This window comes from Adelges cooleyi, unplaced genomic scaffold (genome assembly GCF_023614345.1).
Source record: "Adelges cooleyi isolate 19-005CV unplaced genomic scaffold, UGA_ACOO_1.1 ACOO_flye_CR_arks_rails_tigmint_CR_PRNA_447, whole genome shotgun sequence".
Classification (NCBI taxonomy): domain Eukaryota; kingdom Metazoa; phylum Arthropoda; class Insecta; order Hemiptera; family Adelgidae; genus Adelges; species Adelges cooleyi.
This window is the reverse complement of record NW_026096130.1, coordinates 168,829-187,489: the sequence shown is the minus strand read 5'-3', so window position 1 is coordinate 187,489 and position 18,661 is coordinate 168,829. Positions and strand designations below refer to the sequence as shown.

General features: G+C 28.7%; 3 protein-coding genes across 3 annotated transcripts; 2 read left to right on the top strand and 1 right to left on the bottom strand.

Annotated features, from left to right (window-relative positions):
- Positions 1-302: 302 nt before the first annotated feature.
- On the bottom strand, positions 303-1,194 carry LOC126842164 (uncharacterized). The gene is made up of 4 exons (XM_050579052.1): positions 971-1,194; positions 809-916; positions 553-743; positions 303-493 (listed from the first exon to the last, which is right to left on the bottom strand). Exons 1-4 carry the CDS (start codon positions 1,007-1,009, stop codon positions 343-345), a joined length of 489 nt encoding a protein of 162 aa, XP_050435009.1. The 5' UTR covers positions 1,010-1,194; the 3' UTR covers positions 303-342.
- A 377-nt stretch (positions 1,195-1,571) lies between these two features.
- LOC126842163 (deoxyuridine 5'-triphosphate nucleotidohydrolase, mitochondrial-like) lies at positions 1,572-15,102 on the top strand. The gene is made up of 4 exons (XM_050579051.1): positions 1,572-1,658; positions 2,875-2,929; positions 14,608-14,827; positions 14,895-15,102. Exons 3-4 carry the CDS (start codon positions 14,608-14,610, stop codon positions 15,089-15,091), a joined length of 417 nt encoding a protein of 138 aa, XP_050435008.1. The 5' UTR covers positions 1,572-1,658; positions 2,875-2,929; the 3' UTR covers positions 15,092-15,102.
- On the top strand, positions 10,802-11,485 carry LOC126842154 (uncharacterized). The gene has a single exon (XM_050579042.1). It carries the CDS (start codon positions 10,802-10,804, stop codon positions 11,483-11,485), a length of 684 nt encoding a protein of 227 aa, XP_050434999.1.
- Positions 15,103-18,661: the final 3,559 nt, after the last annotated feature.

The window sequence follows — 18,661 nt, the reverse complement described above, 5'->3', positions numbered from 1 at the left end:
AAAAAACAATGATTTCTAATTTAAAATATTTTATTGTAATACTATATAATCTTATCTTAACAGTATATCGTTACGTTAAAATCATACAATATTATTATTATAATGAAATGTTCTCCACCATTATTATTATTGTTATACTGCTGAAAAAAAAAAAAACAATGATTTCTAATTTATATTATACCTCTGCTATACTACTGAAAAAAACAATGGTATATAAGTAAAAAAATATAACTCGTCTTAACAATATATCATTACGTTAATACCATACAATATTAATATTATTATTATGAAAAGAACCTCCACCATCATGTATTTAAAATAGTTGATATAGCTGTAATAATATCATTCCTTTGTCATTTTTACTGTGCGAGATTCATCTGATAAAAATTTTTCTCCCAATTCATCAAATAGATTTTTCAATAAATTGTTGATTTTAGAATTCGCCTTATTATTTGTAAGACCAATTTTAGCAGATCGGTTCACTTTTCGCCATCTATAAAAAAAATTAATTATGCTACGTTTTGGTACCAAAATAAAAAAAAAAATTCTCACCTCTCACTATAGGATAATCCTAATACATCATTTACTAAATATTCTTGTATAATTATATAAGACGTTGGACTCGGTGTTTTAATATTAATGACACATTTTTGATTATTGTCACGTAAAAGCAGCATCGATTCTTCATAGTTCGCTTCATCTAAAATAACTGCATCCTTTAACGCTTTTTGAAAAATTGTTGACTGAAAATACATAATTTTACTATTTAAAAAAAAAAAACAAAAAAAAGTATACAAATAAATAATACCGTTTTGTTGTTTTTTGACTGTTTTCTTATATTTTTGCTAACTACTTTGGGTTTCTTCACTTGTGGTGGATCAAACGAGCTTGATTCATCATTTCTCTGTGAGGTCTCCTAAAAAACATTTTTTATATCATTCATATTATTATTATTATTTAGTTAACTTACTGCGAAGAAGTCCTCGTCGGATGATTCCAGAATCGACATTTTGTTTGTAAAATAAATTCGAACTGTACTGTCACACAACTAATGTTAATATAACTCTGATGTTTATGTTTTTTCTCGTTTTATACCAATCTTGACAAATAAAAAATATCCCACTATAGTGCTAACGTTCAAATTTGCATGGTAAAAAATAACTTAAGCGAAAATATGTACGGAGTGGGATGATTCTGTTTTTTATAATACTATGTAGAGTGTCTTCGAAATAATAATATGAGAAAGATAATTAACCTTCTTTTATTCATTCCAGTTGTAACATTGTAACAATCATTGTACAATAGCTAAAAAAAAAAAAAAATTTATAAATACGATTCAGTGAACTAACCACAGACCACAGAAACCCTACGACTCGCTGCGTGTTACAATCCTTGAGGAACCTAACTGCTATAGACGTTTAACTATATTCTCCAAGCGAGGTCGATTTAATTTTTTTTTTTAATAACACTATAGAAGTGGTATATGTTGTGAATGTCTTTAAAATTATAATATGAGGAGGAGAATAACCTCCTTTCGACTGCATAAATACTGCCTAGTCGTGTGTTTTAAACATCAGTCTGTGATTGTCTTTTACCAGTGGAAACACCGTCTCCTGCTAGTGAAGTGTTTTCGACAGTACTATATCATTCTTAGCTATGTAAGTGTAATCATTTTTTACTTAAAGACATTTAATTTTGTACTCTTGTTGTGTAGTGCTCTTTAAAAATATATTTTTATTTAAGTCGCCGTCATTTATTTGATAGCAATGCTAATAAAAATATATATTTTAATTATGTCACCAACGGATGCATAAATTAAGCTATCAGTTCTAATTTTGTACTCTTGTTGTGTAGTGCTCTTTAAAAATATATTTTTTATTTAAGTCGCCGTCATTTATTTGATAGCAGTGCTAATAAAAATATATATTTTAATTATGTCACCAACGGATGCATAAATTAAGCTATCAGTTCTAATTTTGTACTCTTGTTGTGTAGTGCTCTTTAAAAATATATTTTTTATTTAAGTCGCCGTCATTTATTTGATAGCAGTGCTAATAAAAATATATATTTTAATTATGTCACCAACGGATGCATAAATTAAGCTATCAGTTCTAATTTTGTACTCTTGTTGTGTAGTGCTCTTTAAAAATATATTTTTTATTTAAGTCGCCGTCATTTATTTGATAGCAGTGCTAATAAAAATATATATTTTAATTATGTCACCAACGGATGCATAAATTAAGCTATCAGTTCTAATTTTGTACTCTTGTTGTGTAGTGCTCTTTAAAAATATATTTTTTATTTAAGTCGCCGTCATTTATTTGATAGCAGTGCTAATAAAAATATATATTTTAATTATGTCACCAACGGATACAAAAATAAGCTATCAGTTCTAATTTTGTACTCTTGTTGTGTAGTGCTCTTTAAAAATATGTTTTTTATTTAAGTCGCCGTCATTTATTTGATAGCAGTGCTAATAAAAATATATATTTTAATTATGTCACCAACGGATGTGTAAATTGAGCTATCAGTTCTAATTTTGTACTCTTGTTGTGTAGTGCTCTTTAAAAATATATTTTTTATTTAAGTCGCCGTCATTTATTTGATAGCAGTGCTAATAAAAATATATATTTTAATTATGTCACCAACGGATGCATAAATTAAGCTATCAGTTCTAATTTTCTACTCCAGTTGTGTAGTGCTCTTTAAAATCATATTTTTTTTTATTTAAGTCGCCGTCATTTATTTGATAGCAGTGCTAATAAAAAATATATATTTTAATTATGTCACCAACGGATGGAAAATATTGAGTGTCTTTTTAAAAAAAAAAATAGTATGAAGAATGAACATTATGATTCTTTTTTTTTTTTTTAGAATATCGTTACAGTCCTCATCACTCTCAAGGTCAACTCATCTAAAAACTGTTAAGGTATGGCTCAACAAACTTCCGTACTTTTATTAAATCCTAAGGAAAAAATAAAAATTATTAAAGCACTAGGTAAGCCTAGCAAACATGCTAGGAGAAGAAAGAATTATAAAAATAAAATAAAAAATAAATTAGACGATGAAATAATAAAAAAAATGTACGATATAATAAAAACAATAAAAGAAAATATTTAAATTTATGAATAATTTTGTTGTTGTTGTATTTGTATATGATTATGTGACTCTTGGTTTTATATTTCTAGTTTGAAAAAAAAAAAAAAACATGAAAATTACGAAAAACATTCGTTTGAGTTCAACTGGTGATGGTTTACAAGAAATAGGAAGATTTAGGTCCAGGTCGAAAACTTTCTTTTTAAAAAATAAGTTAAAGTTTCTAGACTTTATACTTTTTTTCAAATATGCTACTACATTTATTTTACCAAAAATTAAGGAAGCGTGTAAAAATAACTCAATTAAATTTAATCTTCACTTGGATTGTGTGTATGAAAATGTTTTAACTTTTGAGTTGCAAGATATTTCGTTTAAAACAAAAAACACATTCACAACATCAGGATCCGATTTTACAGTATTGTTGAATAATATATATGGTAAACTTTTGAAGGAAGAAAGTGAATTTATTGCTAAAGGCAGTGGTTGGTCTCTTCGAAATATTGATGGTATACAGCTACGCATAAATGTTGTAAATCCTTTAGAAGGTTCATCATACATTCCTCTACCACAAAAAATTCAGGGTAGAAGAGCTATAGTTAACATAAATAATAACGACGAAAAATGTTTTAAGTATGCAATATTGTCTAAGTTTGATAGGCGTAATAATAAAAGTAAATTCTCTAAAAAATATTTTGATTATTTAGAGACTAAAAATAAATTTGATTTCAAGTGTATCACATTCCCAACTTCGATTAAAGAAGTAAGAAAATTTGCAAAGATCAATAATGTTTCCATTAACATATATGGACTAGACAGTAAATCATTAATTTATCCAATACTAGTTTCCGATATTGAAAAACGAAACCATTTTGACTTACTTTTACTTAGCAACACTTCACGACAACATTATTGCTTTATATCCAATTTTTCAAGACTTATTAGGTCTCAAAGAACTAAACACAAAGAACAAATAAATATCTGCAAACGATGTTTTACTATTTTTAACAACACACCTTGTAAGAATAAATTATGGGGGTTTGAAGGACTACGAGAACATAAAAAATTCTGTTCTCAACATAAATTAAGCAGACCAGTTATGCTTGAAGATCATGATGATTCTGTAATCAAATTTACAAATTATATAGCTACTCAACGCGTACCAATAGTGATCTATGCAGATTTTGAATGTTTTTTAAAACCTCTTATGGAACAGTCAAATGAAAAACAGAAATCTATTAAAACTTTTCAACACAAACCGATGAGTTTTGGCTTTTATGTTAAAATTGATTACACAACCATTCCACCTGAATTAGTTAATGAATTTAAAATACCTAAAAAACCAGTTATTTACAGAGGTGAAAATGCTGCCAAAAAATTTATGGAAGCTCTTATAAAAGTCGGAGAAGAAGTAGATAAATTATATCAGACAAACATAGCAATGAATCCTTTAACTAGTGAAGAAACAAATCGATTTCAAAACGCTAGCAATTGTGAAATATGTAAGCGATCTTTTATCAATACCATAAAAGTTAGAGATCACTGTCATTTTACGGGTAAATTTAGAAATGTATTATGTTTGACCTGTAATTTCAAGTTGAAAAATGTAACTTTCATTCCAATTTATTTTCATAACTTAGCGTACGATAGTAATTTCATAGTACATCAATTAGGAATAAATAACAAACGAATTGATGTTATTCCTAATTCGAGTGAAAAATATATTTCATTTAGCAAAGAAATTTCCAAAACTATGAAAATAAAATTCATAGATACGTTTAGATTTATGTCAGAGCCTTTAAGTACGCTTGCTAATAATTTAGCCGAAGACAAATCTAGGTTTAAAGAGACATTACGATTTTTTTCAATAGATAAATTAGATTTAGTATGTCGTAAAGGTTGTTTCCCCTACGAATACGTGAATAACTGGGATAAACTTGAACAGACTTATTTACCATCCAAAAAACACTTTTACAACTCACTAAATGATGAAGAAATCAGTAACCAAGATTATAACCATGCGAAAACTGTTTGGAATACATTTAGAATAAAAACTTTAGGTGAATATTCTGATCACTATCTGTTGACTGATATTTTAATATTAGCCGATGTTTTCGAGTCATTTCGAAATCTTTGTATGAACACATTTCATCTTGATGCATCACATTATTTTACAGCTCCAGGATTCGCATTCCAAGCAATGTTGAAATTTACTAATGTTGAACTTGAAAGGCTAAAAGATTATGATATGCATCTCATGCTTGAAGCCGGTATTCGCGGAGGTATCTGTAACAGTGTTAAACGACACGTAAAAGCTAATATCCCTAATGTCGAGGGAATTAATTACAATCCTGATAAACCCACGTCTTGGCTTACATATTTTGACTGTGTAAACCTCTATGGGAAAGCTATGCTATCGGTTTTACCTTTTCGTAATTTCGAATGGTTAGAAGATTTATCATTAGATATTACAACAATACCAAACAATTCAAAGTATGGTTATATATTAGAAGTTGATGTTGATTACCCTGAGCATTTACACAATGATCATAACGATTTCCCATTTTTACCCGAATTTACATTCCCACCTAATTCAAAGGTGAAAAAATTGATGACTACTTTTAATCCTAAACGAAATTATGTTGTACATTATCGTTCACTGAAGCAAGCTATCGCAAACGGATTAGTTGTGACAAAAGTACATAGAATTGTTAAATTCGAGCAAAAGAAATGGATGGCACCCTACGTGAAACTTTGTACTGAAATGAGACGAAACGCAACAAATGAGTTTGAAAAAGCGTTTTGGAAACTCGCTATCAATTCTGTTTTTGGAAAATGTATGGAAAACGTGAGAAAACGTATGAATATGAAATTGGTGACAACTGATCGACAGGCACATCGTTTAATGATAAAACCTAGTTTTAAAGATCGTACAATTTATTCTAATAATCTAATGGCTATACACATGTTCAAGGAGAAACTTAAATTTGATAAACCCATATATGTAGGATTAGCTATTCTAGATATTTCCAAAACTGTTATGTATAATTTTCACTATAATGTAATGAAGCCTAAGTATGGTCGCAACATTAGATTATGCTACTCCGATACAGATTCCTTAATCTATGAAATTATTACAGACGATTTTATGACTGATCTCACAAATGATTTGTCACCATATTTCGATACATCAAATTTTCCCAAAGATCATCCATGTTTTTCAGAAAGGAGGAAGAATGTACCAGGTTACTTTAAAGATGAATTAAAAAGTTTGATTTTACTTGAATTTGTAACCTTGCGACCGAAACTGTATGCTTTTAATGTTGGAGGAAAGGAAACAAAGAAAGCAAAAGGAGTAAAAAAGTATGTGATTGAAAAAAATATGAAAATGGAACATTATATCAGCGTTTTAAAAGCATATTCTAGTCAAAACACTTTTAGTCAGAACAATACAATAACATATCAATCTATGAACACAATTCAATCAGAAAAACATCAAGTATATTCAAAAAAAATTTACAAACTCGCACTTAGTGCAAGCGATGACAAGCGAATAATATTGGAAAATGGGATAGATACAATAGCACATGGTCACTACAAATATTTATGAACATTATAAAATTTAAATATGTAAATAATTTTATATGTTAAAAAAATTATTTAAATAATTCTGTTATTTAGATGGCGCGATTCAACCGTTTCTTGGAAATTTTTCGAACATTTCGTTCACTCAATGTAACTGCAGCAATGCCTGGAGAATTAGCTCTTATTTTTATCTTTGAGACAGACGATGATTTTAATCAAACAATTGATGACGTTTCAGAAACAGATATCATACTATTTTATCATAATAGAGAGCTTGATGATGAAAAACTAAAAGAGATATTTCCATCGTTTGTACCAACGATAGATAATGGTGCCAAGTATGTGTATCCCATCGGTCATATACTTGATGGCAATGCACGTATTGTGCTACGCAAGTGGAGGAATGAACATGCAGGTGGTACATACTATGTTAGGAGAAGACCGGATTACGTAGTCATAAATGATATTTTGAAAATATTTCTACATCCATCCATTGAGCAATTCGATATGAATGCTGCAGTAACCATAAACGATAACGGTGAAGTTTTGTCTTTATTGGCATCAAATCCTACATTTAAACGTACTGTATGTGGTGGTCATAAAAAACTAAATATGTACCACTTTGAACGGATAGAGTCTACCATTTTTTCTAGACCGGTATTGGGTATTGTCAATTGCATCCATCATTCAACCACCAATAGAGATGAACGGGTACAAATGAAGTGTAGACTGGATAAAATCTTCCTCGCTGGCTCTGAAAGATCAGCATATAAACTACAAGATCCTAACTGGTTTAACATTTTATATTAGTCAACTAGACACATAAATCTTTAATTTTTAAATATATAACTAAGTTACTATTTTTAATAGTTTAATATAAAGAAATTGTATTTTTTTTTTTTTTTTTTTTAATAAAAATTATTTTACAATATTTTCTGTTTTCACCCATGAGTTATGAGATGAATCTAGTCCTAAATACTTTACATACATTTTTCCTTTTGATCTTTTCAAGACACGTTCTATAAGATATGTATCAGGGTAATTAGTCTTTTTAATTTCTTGCTCATAAAAACATCCTAAAATTAGCTCACCTTTCTCATCAGACAATTTGTAGGTTATAGGATTAGTATCTAAAATGTTGCTAATAGTAAAAACTTCTGTAGTCCAACTTGGCGTGTAAGATTTATTAAAAATGTGTTTATATTTTGATATTCTAACTTTTTCATTTAACTTAAATTTTGGTTTTTTCTCTAAACTTTTGCTAGAATAACTTTTATGTGTAACAGAATGAGGAGTTAATCTGGCTTCTTGTGGAGTACAACTAATTGTTCTGTGTCTACTATTATTATATCTGTTTACTAGTTTTGGTAATGCTTTTATCCAGTCCCAACTGCCTTGAGCTGTAAAATTTGTATAAATATAATTTTTTAAAGTTCTAATCACTCGTTCTACCATCCCCGCCTTGATACTACTATAAGTTGAATAATGTTTAATGTTATATTTTTTCATAATATTTTGAAATTTCTCATTATGAAATTCCAATCCAAAATCCGATTGAACAAATTTAGGCTGATGAGTTTTTAATATTTTCATCATCGCATCTTTTATAGTAATTGCTGATTTATTTTTTAAAGGTTCTAACCATACGTATTTAGTAAACGTATCAATAACAACTAAAATATATTTGAAACCACTATTTTTCCTCGAATGCGCCTGCATATCCATTAAATCAATTTGCCAAAGTTCATCCATGAACCTTGTAATAACTTTACGTCTTGGAAATATTTTTCTAGCTGGTCTATGTAATTCGTTGGCTATATCTCTTAAAGAAGTCATAATAGATTAATATGTAAACTAGTTGAAATAATTTTTTTTCTATCACCTTAATTTTTATTACATTATTTTACAGTTCATAATGATTTGCATCAATGATAGAAAATTTATAGAACAAACAATTTATAATTACAACTTAGAAAATATGTCATGTTGTGATTATTACGTTCCTTGGATTCCGGACCATTTGAATCATAATGAGAAAATCAAGCTGATTAAAGAATATTTTAAGGAAATGAAGTTAGAAGATAAGGATGATGTTGAAGAAGATGAAAAAATTGATTATTGGTGATATAAAAAAATGTAAAACATCTTCTATTTTTTAAACCATATATTAAAATATTATAGGTATAGAAAGGATTTACTGAATCAAAAAGAGGATGAAGAAGAAGAAGAAGAAGTACAAATAAGCTGGGAAGAGATAGATGAATGGGTAGATAGTATAATTAAAAAATATGACTTAATAATAATTAATTCTAAAAAAATACCATTTCTTTTTTTTAATTTAAATTTAAATTCGTTAAAAAAATACTTTTTAGAAGAAAGTATAAATAATTGTATAGAGGAGGAGTGGTAATATTTATATATATATATTTTTTTTTTTTTTAATTAAACAATAATTTTTTGTTCACGAAGTTCTTCAATTATTGATATTATTTCATTACTTACACCTGTATTCCCAGCCTCTTTAGAAGCCATTAAAAGAGCAAGCCTAGACACTAATTCATTTGGATTATCATAATAAATGATTTGTGTATTAGGTTGTACATTCTTATATAATATACCAGATCCTTCTTTTGACTTAAAATCATCTGACTTTTCTAAGTCAGTAGGTTTTTCAAATGTGATTGGATCTTTTGAATGAGCAGCTTCCGCTGCCTTTGAAGCTATAAAACTGACATCAAGTTTCGCTCTTTTTGTTGTCTTCAATTGTAACATTTTTTCAGTATAATATGGCTTAACAATAAAAGTCCATTTATAAGATTGGCTAGATTTAGGTCCTCCGTTAACATTTAAGTGAACCTCTGTAGCATCTAATATTTTGTAATACGATTTAAAATCCTGACGTGTAGTTAATTTAGGGTTTTTTTCACAAAGTAACGACCATAGACCTGGGGTCCAATCATAGTCTTTGTCTGCTACATAAATTTTATTGTTGGCAATGAATACTGGGAAATTACCAATTTTTAGTTGATTATCAATATTATCATAACGCATACCATAAGATGGATCATATGATCTTCTATTTGGAGGTAATTTCATAAAATTGTTGAATTCATATAATTGAGGATCAGCGTTTTCCTCATTTGTTGTAACAGATAATTCCTCATCAATAACATTATTCATTTTATTGTCATTAACTAGCATATTAAGTGGTTCTATAATCGGTTTAAATGTTTCGTTAAATGTATATTCAGAATCTAAAACACCGCGCTTTAACTCCATAATTTTCCGCTTAATATTATTTTTTGATTCTACCAAATTGTTAAGTAATATTTTGTTTTCTGACATTTTAGCAAACTAAAAAATATTTCAGTTTACACCAAGCTTATATAGACATCAAAACCACGTCTGTACCGACCATCATTAACATTTCTAGTTTTATCTATAACAAGAAAACCATATTTTTCATAGCCCCAACAATAAATACACATTTTTTGAAAATCTAGATAATCCATATCAGTTGAAATATGATCATTAAATATATGTCTTAGATTACGTTCGTCTTGTTTGAACACCACTAATAAATTACAGTTATCGCGTACCAATCGTTTTAAAACTTTAGAATAACTTTGAACTAAAAAGAAAACTGAATTAGCACCAAAATGTCTCCCCATACTAAAATAATCTTGAATGGGTATTTGAGTATCACACAGCACATCATCAAAAATAAAAATAGAATTTGGATTCGTTATTTGTGGTTTAACTACTTCTTCAGCTTCCGTAAAAATAAACAGCTTCACTCCTTCTAGACCATCAAAAATTTGTTTCAATAAAATATATTTTTCTTGGTTAAGCGTTTTTGTATACAAATAAACGTTTTCAAATTTTAAACCATTTATATGTGTAAGAAGATTAAACATTACATTTGTTTTACCAGAGCCACTAGATCCAACAATAATACATCGGATACTATCTGGTAGTAAAGGTCCATGTCTTGAGATTGCTTTATTAGAAATTTCTGTGTCTATATTTTTAATATTTAATTTACTATTCTGTTCTATAAAACGCATTTTTTTGTATATATAATAGTTGTGAACTAAGAAAAAATACTTAGTATATATAGGAAATGCCAAGAGTGCAAAAGTGTATAACCGGTAAAGGTCTCGTTAATACACTAATAAATAAACTTCCGTTCGAAGCACATTTACCAGGTTATAAATATTGTGGACCTGGAACAAAACTTGAAAAAAGATTGGCTAGAGGTGATAAACCTATAAATCTTCTTGATGAGGCTTGTCGTGACCACGATATAGCGTATTTAAAAAATAAAGACGTAACAAACCGTAATTTAGCTGATAAAAAATTAGAATTTCAAGCGTGGGATAGGGTGAAAGCAAAAGATAGTTCATTCGGGGAAAAAGCTGCAGCCTACACCGTTACTAACATTATGAAAGCTAAACGTAAAATTGGTATGGGTTGTTGCAAAGCTAAAAAAGGTGGTAAATTAGTTGGAGCAGTAAGAAAAAGAATATCTCGAAGAAAGTCTAAAAAAGTTAGAAAAATTAAGGTACCAAATCAAAGGGGTTCTGCTATACCTTTGATACCAATATTTGCAGGACTTTCAGCCCTCGGTAGTCTTGCGTCTGGTGCAGCAAATATCTATAAAGCTGTTAAAGATTCTAAAACTGGACAAACGAAAAAAATTGGTAAAGGCTTATATTTGAATGTTCGTAATGGTAAAGGTTTATACTTAGACAAATCAGGTTTAGGTGTGAAGAAAAGAAGAAATATTAAGAAAAAAAAAAACTAATTACTATGCTACCTAATAGACCTCTTTCCTCTCAAGACATTATAAAACATGTTGCACAATTAAAAATTCCACATTTCCGTGGTGTATTTTCACGTGACAGCTTACCAAAAACTATTTTTAAAAACGAATGTGCGGTTATTAACCTTGCTGGAATAAGTCAAAAAGGATCGCATTGGGTTGCTTACTTTAAAAAATATAACAACATATGGTATTTTGATAGCTTTGGTAATTTACCACCACCAATTGAACTCCAAAATCGTTTTAAAGGGTACAATATTTTATATAATTACTCAAAATATCAAAATTATAATACATTTATTTGTGGTCATTTATGTATTGATTTTTTACAATGTATGAATCAACAACAATAAGTTTATCAGGTAACACTACAGAGTTATCAACAAATTTTTTTCCATCACTAACTATAGCTGAGGACTCAGAAATAGCATTATTAAATCTTCAGACATATAATTCTTTTCCTAATATTAATGAAAGCAATAATAAATTGAGAATAATTATAAAGAACAATACAATATTAAATAAACGCGATGTTCCTGTAAGCAGTAGTTCTTCACTAGAATCAGATAAGAATGTTATTGATCATAATCCAAGACATTTATCTAAATATTTCACGGAATCATATACGAGTAATATTAATAAATCTTCCGATTTTTTCTCAAAAAGTAATGAACACATTCTGAGTGAACAAACGGATAAAGAAATCTTAAAGCTTGAAATAGAACCAGGGTGTTATGAACTAAGTCAAATAAATGAATATATTAAAAACATGATTAAAAAAACCCATCCAAATATTGTATTTAGCATATTTCCAAACATCAATACATTTAAATCATATGTTTACTGTTCTGAAACAATCGATTTCACTATTGATAATAGTTTAAGACATGTTTTAGGATTTGATGAAGTGGAATTAGAACCGAATAAATTACACGAATCTCAAAAAACTGTTAATATTAGTATGATTAATTCAATAAAAGTATTATGTAGTATTGCTCAAGGATCATTTGATGGTAACAAACCCTCACACTCAGTCTATGAGTTTTACCCTACAGCAGTACACGGATCAAAAATTGTTGAAGCACCTAGCAACTTAATATATTATCCATTGATAACAAATGAAATAAATAATATAACGGTAAAGTTAGTTGATCAGGATCAAAGACCACTAAAGAATTTAGGTGAAAAAATTACAACAGTTTTTCATATTAGACGGTACGGTTCATAAAATGGGGTTGAAATTTTTTAATTTCCAAAACAAAATATTAGATATAAAGGAACCGTCACATAAAAAATCTTCCATTCCCAAAACGAAATCTAACCGAGCAACAAGGAGAAAAACAAAAATAAATCTTACGTCAAAAAATAAAAATATTTTAAGACAACTTGGATTTGAATTAAAAAGTAATCGAAATGCCTGAAAATGATATTTTGGAAGTTGATATGGGTTATGTGTCAGATTCGAAAATAACTAATTTTGATTTTCACTCATATATTCCTTATACTAAAGCTTTTAATAATAATGATGAAATTAGGATATGTGTACAACAAACTGATGTATACCCATATTTACATGAAAGCTTTTTATACATCGAAGGCGACATTGAAGATAAAGATAAAGTAAAACTAGGTAATAATGGATTATCTTTTCTTTTTGAACAAGTTCGTTTAGAATTAAATGGTATCGAGATAGATAGTTCACGAATGTTAGGTATTACAAGTTCTATCAAAGGATATCTTTCAAGTACACCAGATAATTATTATTGTTATGAAAATGCTGGATGGACTTTCAAAAATAGTTCATCCATATCAGACACAAATGGTCATTTTACAGCATGTATACCACTAAAATACTGGTTAGGCTTTTTTGAGCATTATAGAAAAATTTTATTAAATTCACGAATAGAACTCATATTAACTAGATCAAATAGTGATTTAAATGCATTGATTAAAAAAAGTGATGATGCAACTACAGGTAGTGTGAATATTAAGAATATTGTTTGGAAAGTTCCTCATGTTAGTGTTGATGATAGCCAGCGTCTAAAGTTAATGAAAATAGTTGAAAAAGAAAAACATTTGTTTATACCATTTAGATCATTTGAAACATATACTTACCCTGAACTCGGAAACACGAAAAATGTACTATGGAATTTAAAAACATCAACGAAATTGGAAAAACCTCGTTATATCATTGTAGGCCTCCAAAAAAATCGTAACAATTCAATAACTGCAGACAAAAGCGAATTTGATCATTCTAAGTTGAAAAATATTAAAGTGTTTCTGAACTCAAATGTTTATCCTTATGATAATTTAAATTTAGATTTTACGCACAACGATTTTACATTATTATATAATATGTATACATCGTTTCAAGAATCATATTATGAAAATGGACTTCGAAATCCGATACTAAGTCCAAAATTGTTTTTATCAAATGCTCCAATTATTGTTTTAGATGTTAGTAAACAAAACGATTCTGAAATTTCTTCTACAATTGACTTACGTTTAGAAATAGAAGCTGATGATAATTTAACTGGTGTTAGTGCTTATTGTATGTTAATACACGACCGCATAGTTGAGTATTCGCCATTTACCCGAGAAGTGCGTAAACTCGTATAATATAGTTTTTTTTGTTTTGGTTTTAGTATATAAGAAGTCCTTGTCACTGTTAAGATCTCTATTTTTAAATTAATAATGGATTATTTTGGTCATCATATAAATCATTTCAATGATATCCGAGTTGGTAAATATTTAAATTCGAAATTAATTGATTTGGAAAATAGTATAAAAAATTCTATCTTAGAAACTCAGACTGGTTTAAAAGATAGTTTAGAAAAAAAACTAAATACACATAATGAATCAATAACTAATGTTTCAAAAAATACAATAGAAACAATAAAATCTGAATTAAATAACTCATTCAAAGAATGTATCACTAGTTTGGAAAATAAAATAAATATGACGTTAATGAATGATGAATTAGAAAAAAAATTAGAAAAAAGTTTAGACAAAAAAACGAATGATGCTATGATAAAATTAGTAAATGAAGCTAGGGTTAAATTAAATAAAGATTATTATGAATGAATGATTGTTTAAAACTTTAGATGCTTTTATTTTCTAAATTAACCGATAAAGCATACACGCCGATTAGAGGAAGTCAACATGCGGCTGGATACGATCTAAAAAGTGCATACCAATATATTGTAGTAGCACATGGAAAAGAATTGATTAAGACCGATCTACAAATTGTGGTACCACATGGTACATATGGACGAATTGCACCGAGATCAGGATTAGCATGGAAACATTTTATTGATGTTGGAGGTATGCTTATAAAATCTAATCACTAAATAAAATGTTATATATATATATTTTTTTTTTTAAATCCTAGCTGGAGTAATTGATCAAGATTACCGCGGAAACGTTGGTATTCTCCTATTCAATCATTCTGGTGTAGACTTTATCGTTCAACGTGGAGATCGAGTAGCACAACTAATATGTGAAAAAATTGTGTATCCAGAACTCAGGGAACTTCGGTCATTAGATGAAACTGATAGAGGAGAAAAAGGATTCGGTTCTTCAGGATAATTTTCATGTGTGTTAGGTAGAATATATGTAATTTAAAATTGATTTAGCTTTGAATAATAGAGACAAAAAAACCTTTATATAAGTTTATTTTATACTATACAGATTGATAAATCATAAAATATTATAATTATTATGATTAATAAAAGGTATTATACTATATAAAGAGATGTTGTTATTCATTTCTAGTTTAATTTACTACAATTTGTAAAAATGGGCGGTAAAGCCCCAAATTACTACTACTGAGTTCCGTTAGGTTAGTAAAATATAATAAAAAATAAAATATAATCGCCAAAAAATTACTTCTGCGAAAATAATTGTTGTCAAACTTTTGCCTTAACTCGGAGAAAATTAGCTTTAAAAGTTTACTAACTAGAAAAACCTAATTTTTTTCTCCTTAAAATTAGTCCGCATATTTCAAATAGCAACTAGATCAATTTTTGTCAAAAATCGCCTATTATATGCCTCTTAATAAAGAGCCATTTCCCTACATAGATTATAAACGTTTTGAATTATTTGGTCATAGTCGATAATAACTATTCGAGTTCGAATATCGATCAATTTTCTTTTTTAATTAGGTAACATATTTTCATAACGATGTGGGAATCATAATTCATTTTTTTTTTGTGTTTTTTTGGCACAATGTCACTACAACGAGTAGGTATATATTTTTGTACTAGTAAAGAAAAATAGTTTTTTTTAAAGTATTTTATTTGGTTGTTTGTGGTGAGTTTATATGTGTGAACTATTTTTTTGTGCGGATGTACTGTATACCTACATATTGAGTTACAGCGAATATCTATTTTGTACACTCGTATTTTACTATCGTTGAAGTGTTTAGAATGGTTCTATTTGTTATCTCATCCCTAAGAACATGACATAACTACATGCAATTAGCGTTTTACGCATAATTATAAGGATAGGCACCACTTGTATTGTTAGTTTTAGTTAAAATCCACTTGATGTACAGAAGCCAACGGTGTATAATTGTTATTTTCTTACACGTTATAATATTATTGTGCAGTATTTTTTACAATAATACTAACTCGATGTCGCATTGCAAAAAAAATATGAACCTAACCTAACCTTACACGACCTTATAAGTTATAGTTTTACCTACGTCATAATTATTTTTTTAATTTAATTCGCTGTGGCGCATATTTATCTACACAAATGACACAACACGATATTAAATTATGGTTTTTTTCATCGAAAATTATCTAGCAAGTTTTAAGACTTGAGCACTGAAAATTAGACTAGATCTTGCGTGAATTTATAACATTTAAAATGTTCTCAAAAATCTGTAGTCGAATATTTTTTGAAAGAAAAACCCCCCCAAAAAAAAGGGGAAAATTACACATTGACCAAAATGTATTTCTAGTTTGCTTTGATTAAATGGGATAGACAGTCAACTCATTTCTGAAAAATATAAATTTTGGATGAAGCCTTGGCCTCCTAGCCCGAACACGACACTAAATAGCGACACTAAATTGCGATACTAAAGTAGTGCGCATACTTTACACGTATAATAACATATAAGATGTCATCGAAGTAATACCGGGTCATCGTCGTCATGCATAACTACAAAAAAACGACTACAAAAGACTATACTAGCGCCATAAATCTTAAGGAGATTATGATGAGAAAAAAATAACCATTCAGGAGCCGGCAGACTAAAGCATGTTCCATATTTATAATTTTAGCCATTATAAGTAGACTGTAACTTTTTATTTTTTCATTAAACTAAGTTATTTAGTAAATCGCCGTTTTTATACTTTATATTAATAATAATAGAATAATTTTTTATTTACCTAATAAGGCTTCGACTTCAAAGGTTACTAGCCGAAAATGGAAGGGGGGGGGGTTATGAGTTAGATTTCGGATATAACCTTAAAGAAAGTTTAGAATACAGTAAGTACAATTAATATTAGGTTTTTTCATAATTTACTATATGTTGCTTACAAAAGGGCACTGAAGAGTGATGGCTAATTATTATGTAAAAGTAACTCAAAGTTTTACCCACAACTTTTAAACTCGAAACCAAACAAATTTTTTTCCAGTGAACAAATTGCTCATGTTGCACATCTATAATAGATCCGAAATTGTATATAAATGATACTTTAATGGGTCAAAGGTAGAAAAGAGCCTTCATTCTAGAACCAAAAAAAAAAATTTGATTGGAATTAAAATTGTCATTTTTTTCGGTCGGATCGAGTGCAAATTTATGGAACATTGATCTGGCATGTCTCTGTCCACACGTTACCTTAAACCCTAAATTTCGACTACCCTCTACCCCCCAGAGGAAAGGGATGGAAATTTTGTGTTTTTTTATTGAAATACGCATACGGTGTACAAGATTAATGGAACAAATAGCCAAAAAAAAGATCGCCACTGATGGTTTTCATTGGACGTCTTTCCACTAATCCACTAACATACTGCCACCTTACCCACTCGGCCACTCCTCCTCCTCCGGTAACATGCCATCCGTTAATACAAATTATTTGGTGACCCACAAAATAAACTTCAAATCGAATTATGACGTCTCAGTTATCTACAAGTTTTGTGCCATCGTGATGTCGATGACAATTAGAGAGTAAGTAGAGGGAGGGTTTGGATCTTTTCTATGTGCAATTATGTTGATACACCATTTATATTAAAAATGCTACAGTTTTAATAATTCAAAAACATATTCGAAACACGTACAATTTTGGCACATTTGCACATAAATGTTTCAGTACATTTTTTTTAACTGCTATCGGCAGATAAATATTTATAAATTAAATATAACATTTTACTCAGAAATACGTCGGTCTAACGACAAAAAATGTATAAAATTATGCATGTTCAAATGTCTTCTTTTTTTTTGGCACTTTTTAGTAATACTTTTTCGAAGGTTATGACTTCTAACAAATCATGAAAAGTTGAGAATTGTATCGAATCAGATAAACTATTTACATAAGATTTGCGCGCATAGATATTTAATTATTTTGCATCTACTGCCTTAAATAATCCTTAAGAATAATAGTAAATTTTAATAATAAAAAAAAAAACTCGCGCGAACGATTACAGACAAGGACTACGTGTATTAACTAGTATGTATAACTAAGACGAATATTCATAAAGCCAAAAGCCAGTACGATGAGCTCAGGACTTGAGTTAAATCGATCTGGCTGAATATGTTTACATCACTTTCAAACATACGTTTTGATGCGAATCTATAGAAATACAACTATAGATAATAGTATTGTAAGGACAATAAAGATTAATCTATTTAGTATTGTATTTTTACTGTTAGGGATGGTTTTTTTCTAAAAGAATTCGTTGATGGTAACCAGCGATATAATGCAAATATATTTAAAATACCTATTGACGGTTTACTCTCGCACATTGCAACCTACAATAAACTTACTACCGCCAAACTGAAATTTTCTCCTTTAATTTAGTTTTTCCTTAATAAAAAAATTTCACTAGAGATTTTTGATTAGGTTTTGAAACAACATTGGTTTGGACTATGCTTGATTTAGACTGCGATGGTTTATACTGTGTAGGATTCGTACTATTTACATTTTTGCA

Coding starts and splice junctions, on each gene's coding strand:
- LOC126842164 (XM_050579052.1), bottom strand. CDS start 1,009: ATGTCGATTCTGGAATCATCCGACGAGGACTTCTTCGCA. Junction 744..808: donor AGTCAAAAAACAACAAAACG/GTATTATTTATT, acceptor ATGTATTTTCAG/TCAACAATTTTTCAAAAAGC. Junction 494..552: donor GGATTATCCTATAGTGAGAG/GTGAGAATTTTT, acceptor TTTTTTTTATAG/ATGGCGAAAAGTGAACCGAT.
- LOC126842163 (XM_050579051.1), top strand. CDS start 14,608: ATGCTTTTATTTTCTAAATTAACCGATAAAGCATACACGCCGATTAGA. Junction 14,828..14,894: donor ACATTTTATTGATGTTGGAG/GTATGCTTATAA, acceptor TTTAAATCCTAG/CTGGAGTAATTGATCAAGAT.
- LOC126842154 (XM_050579042.1), top strand. CDS start 10,802: ATGCCAAGAGTGCAAAAGTGTATAACCGGTAAAGGTCTCGTTAATACA.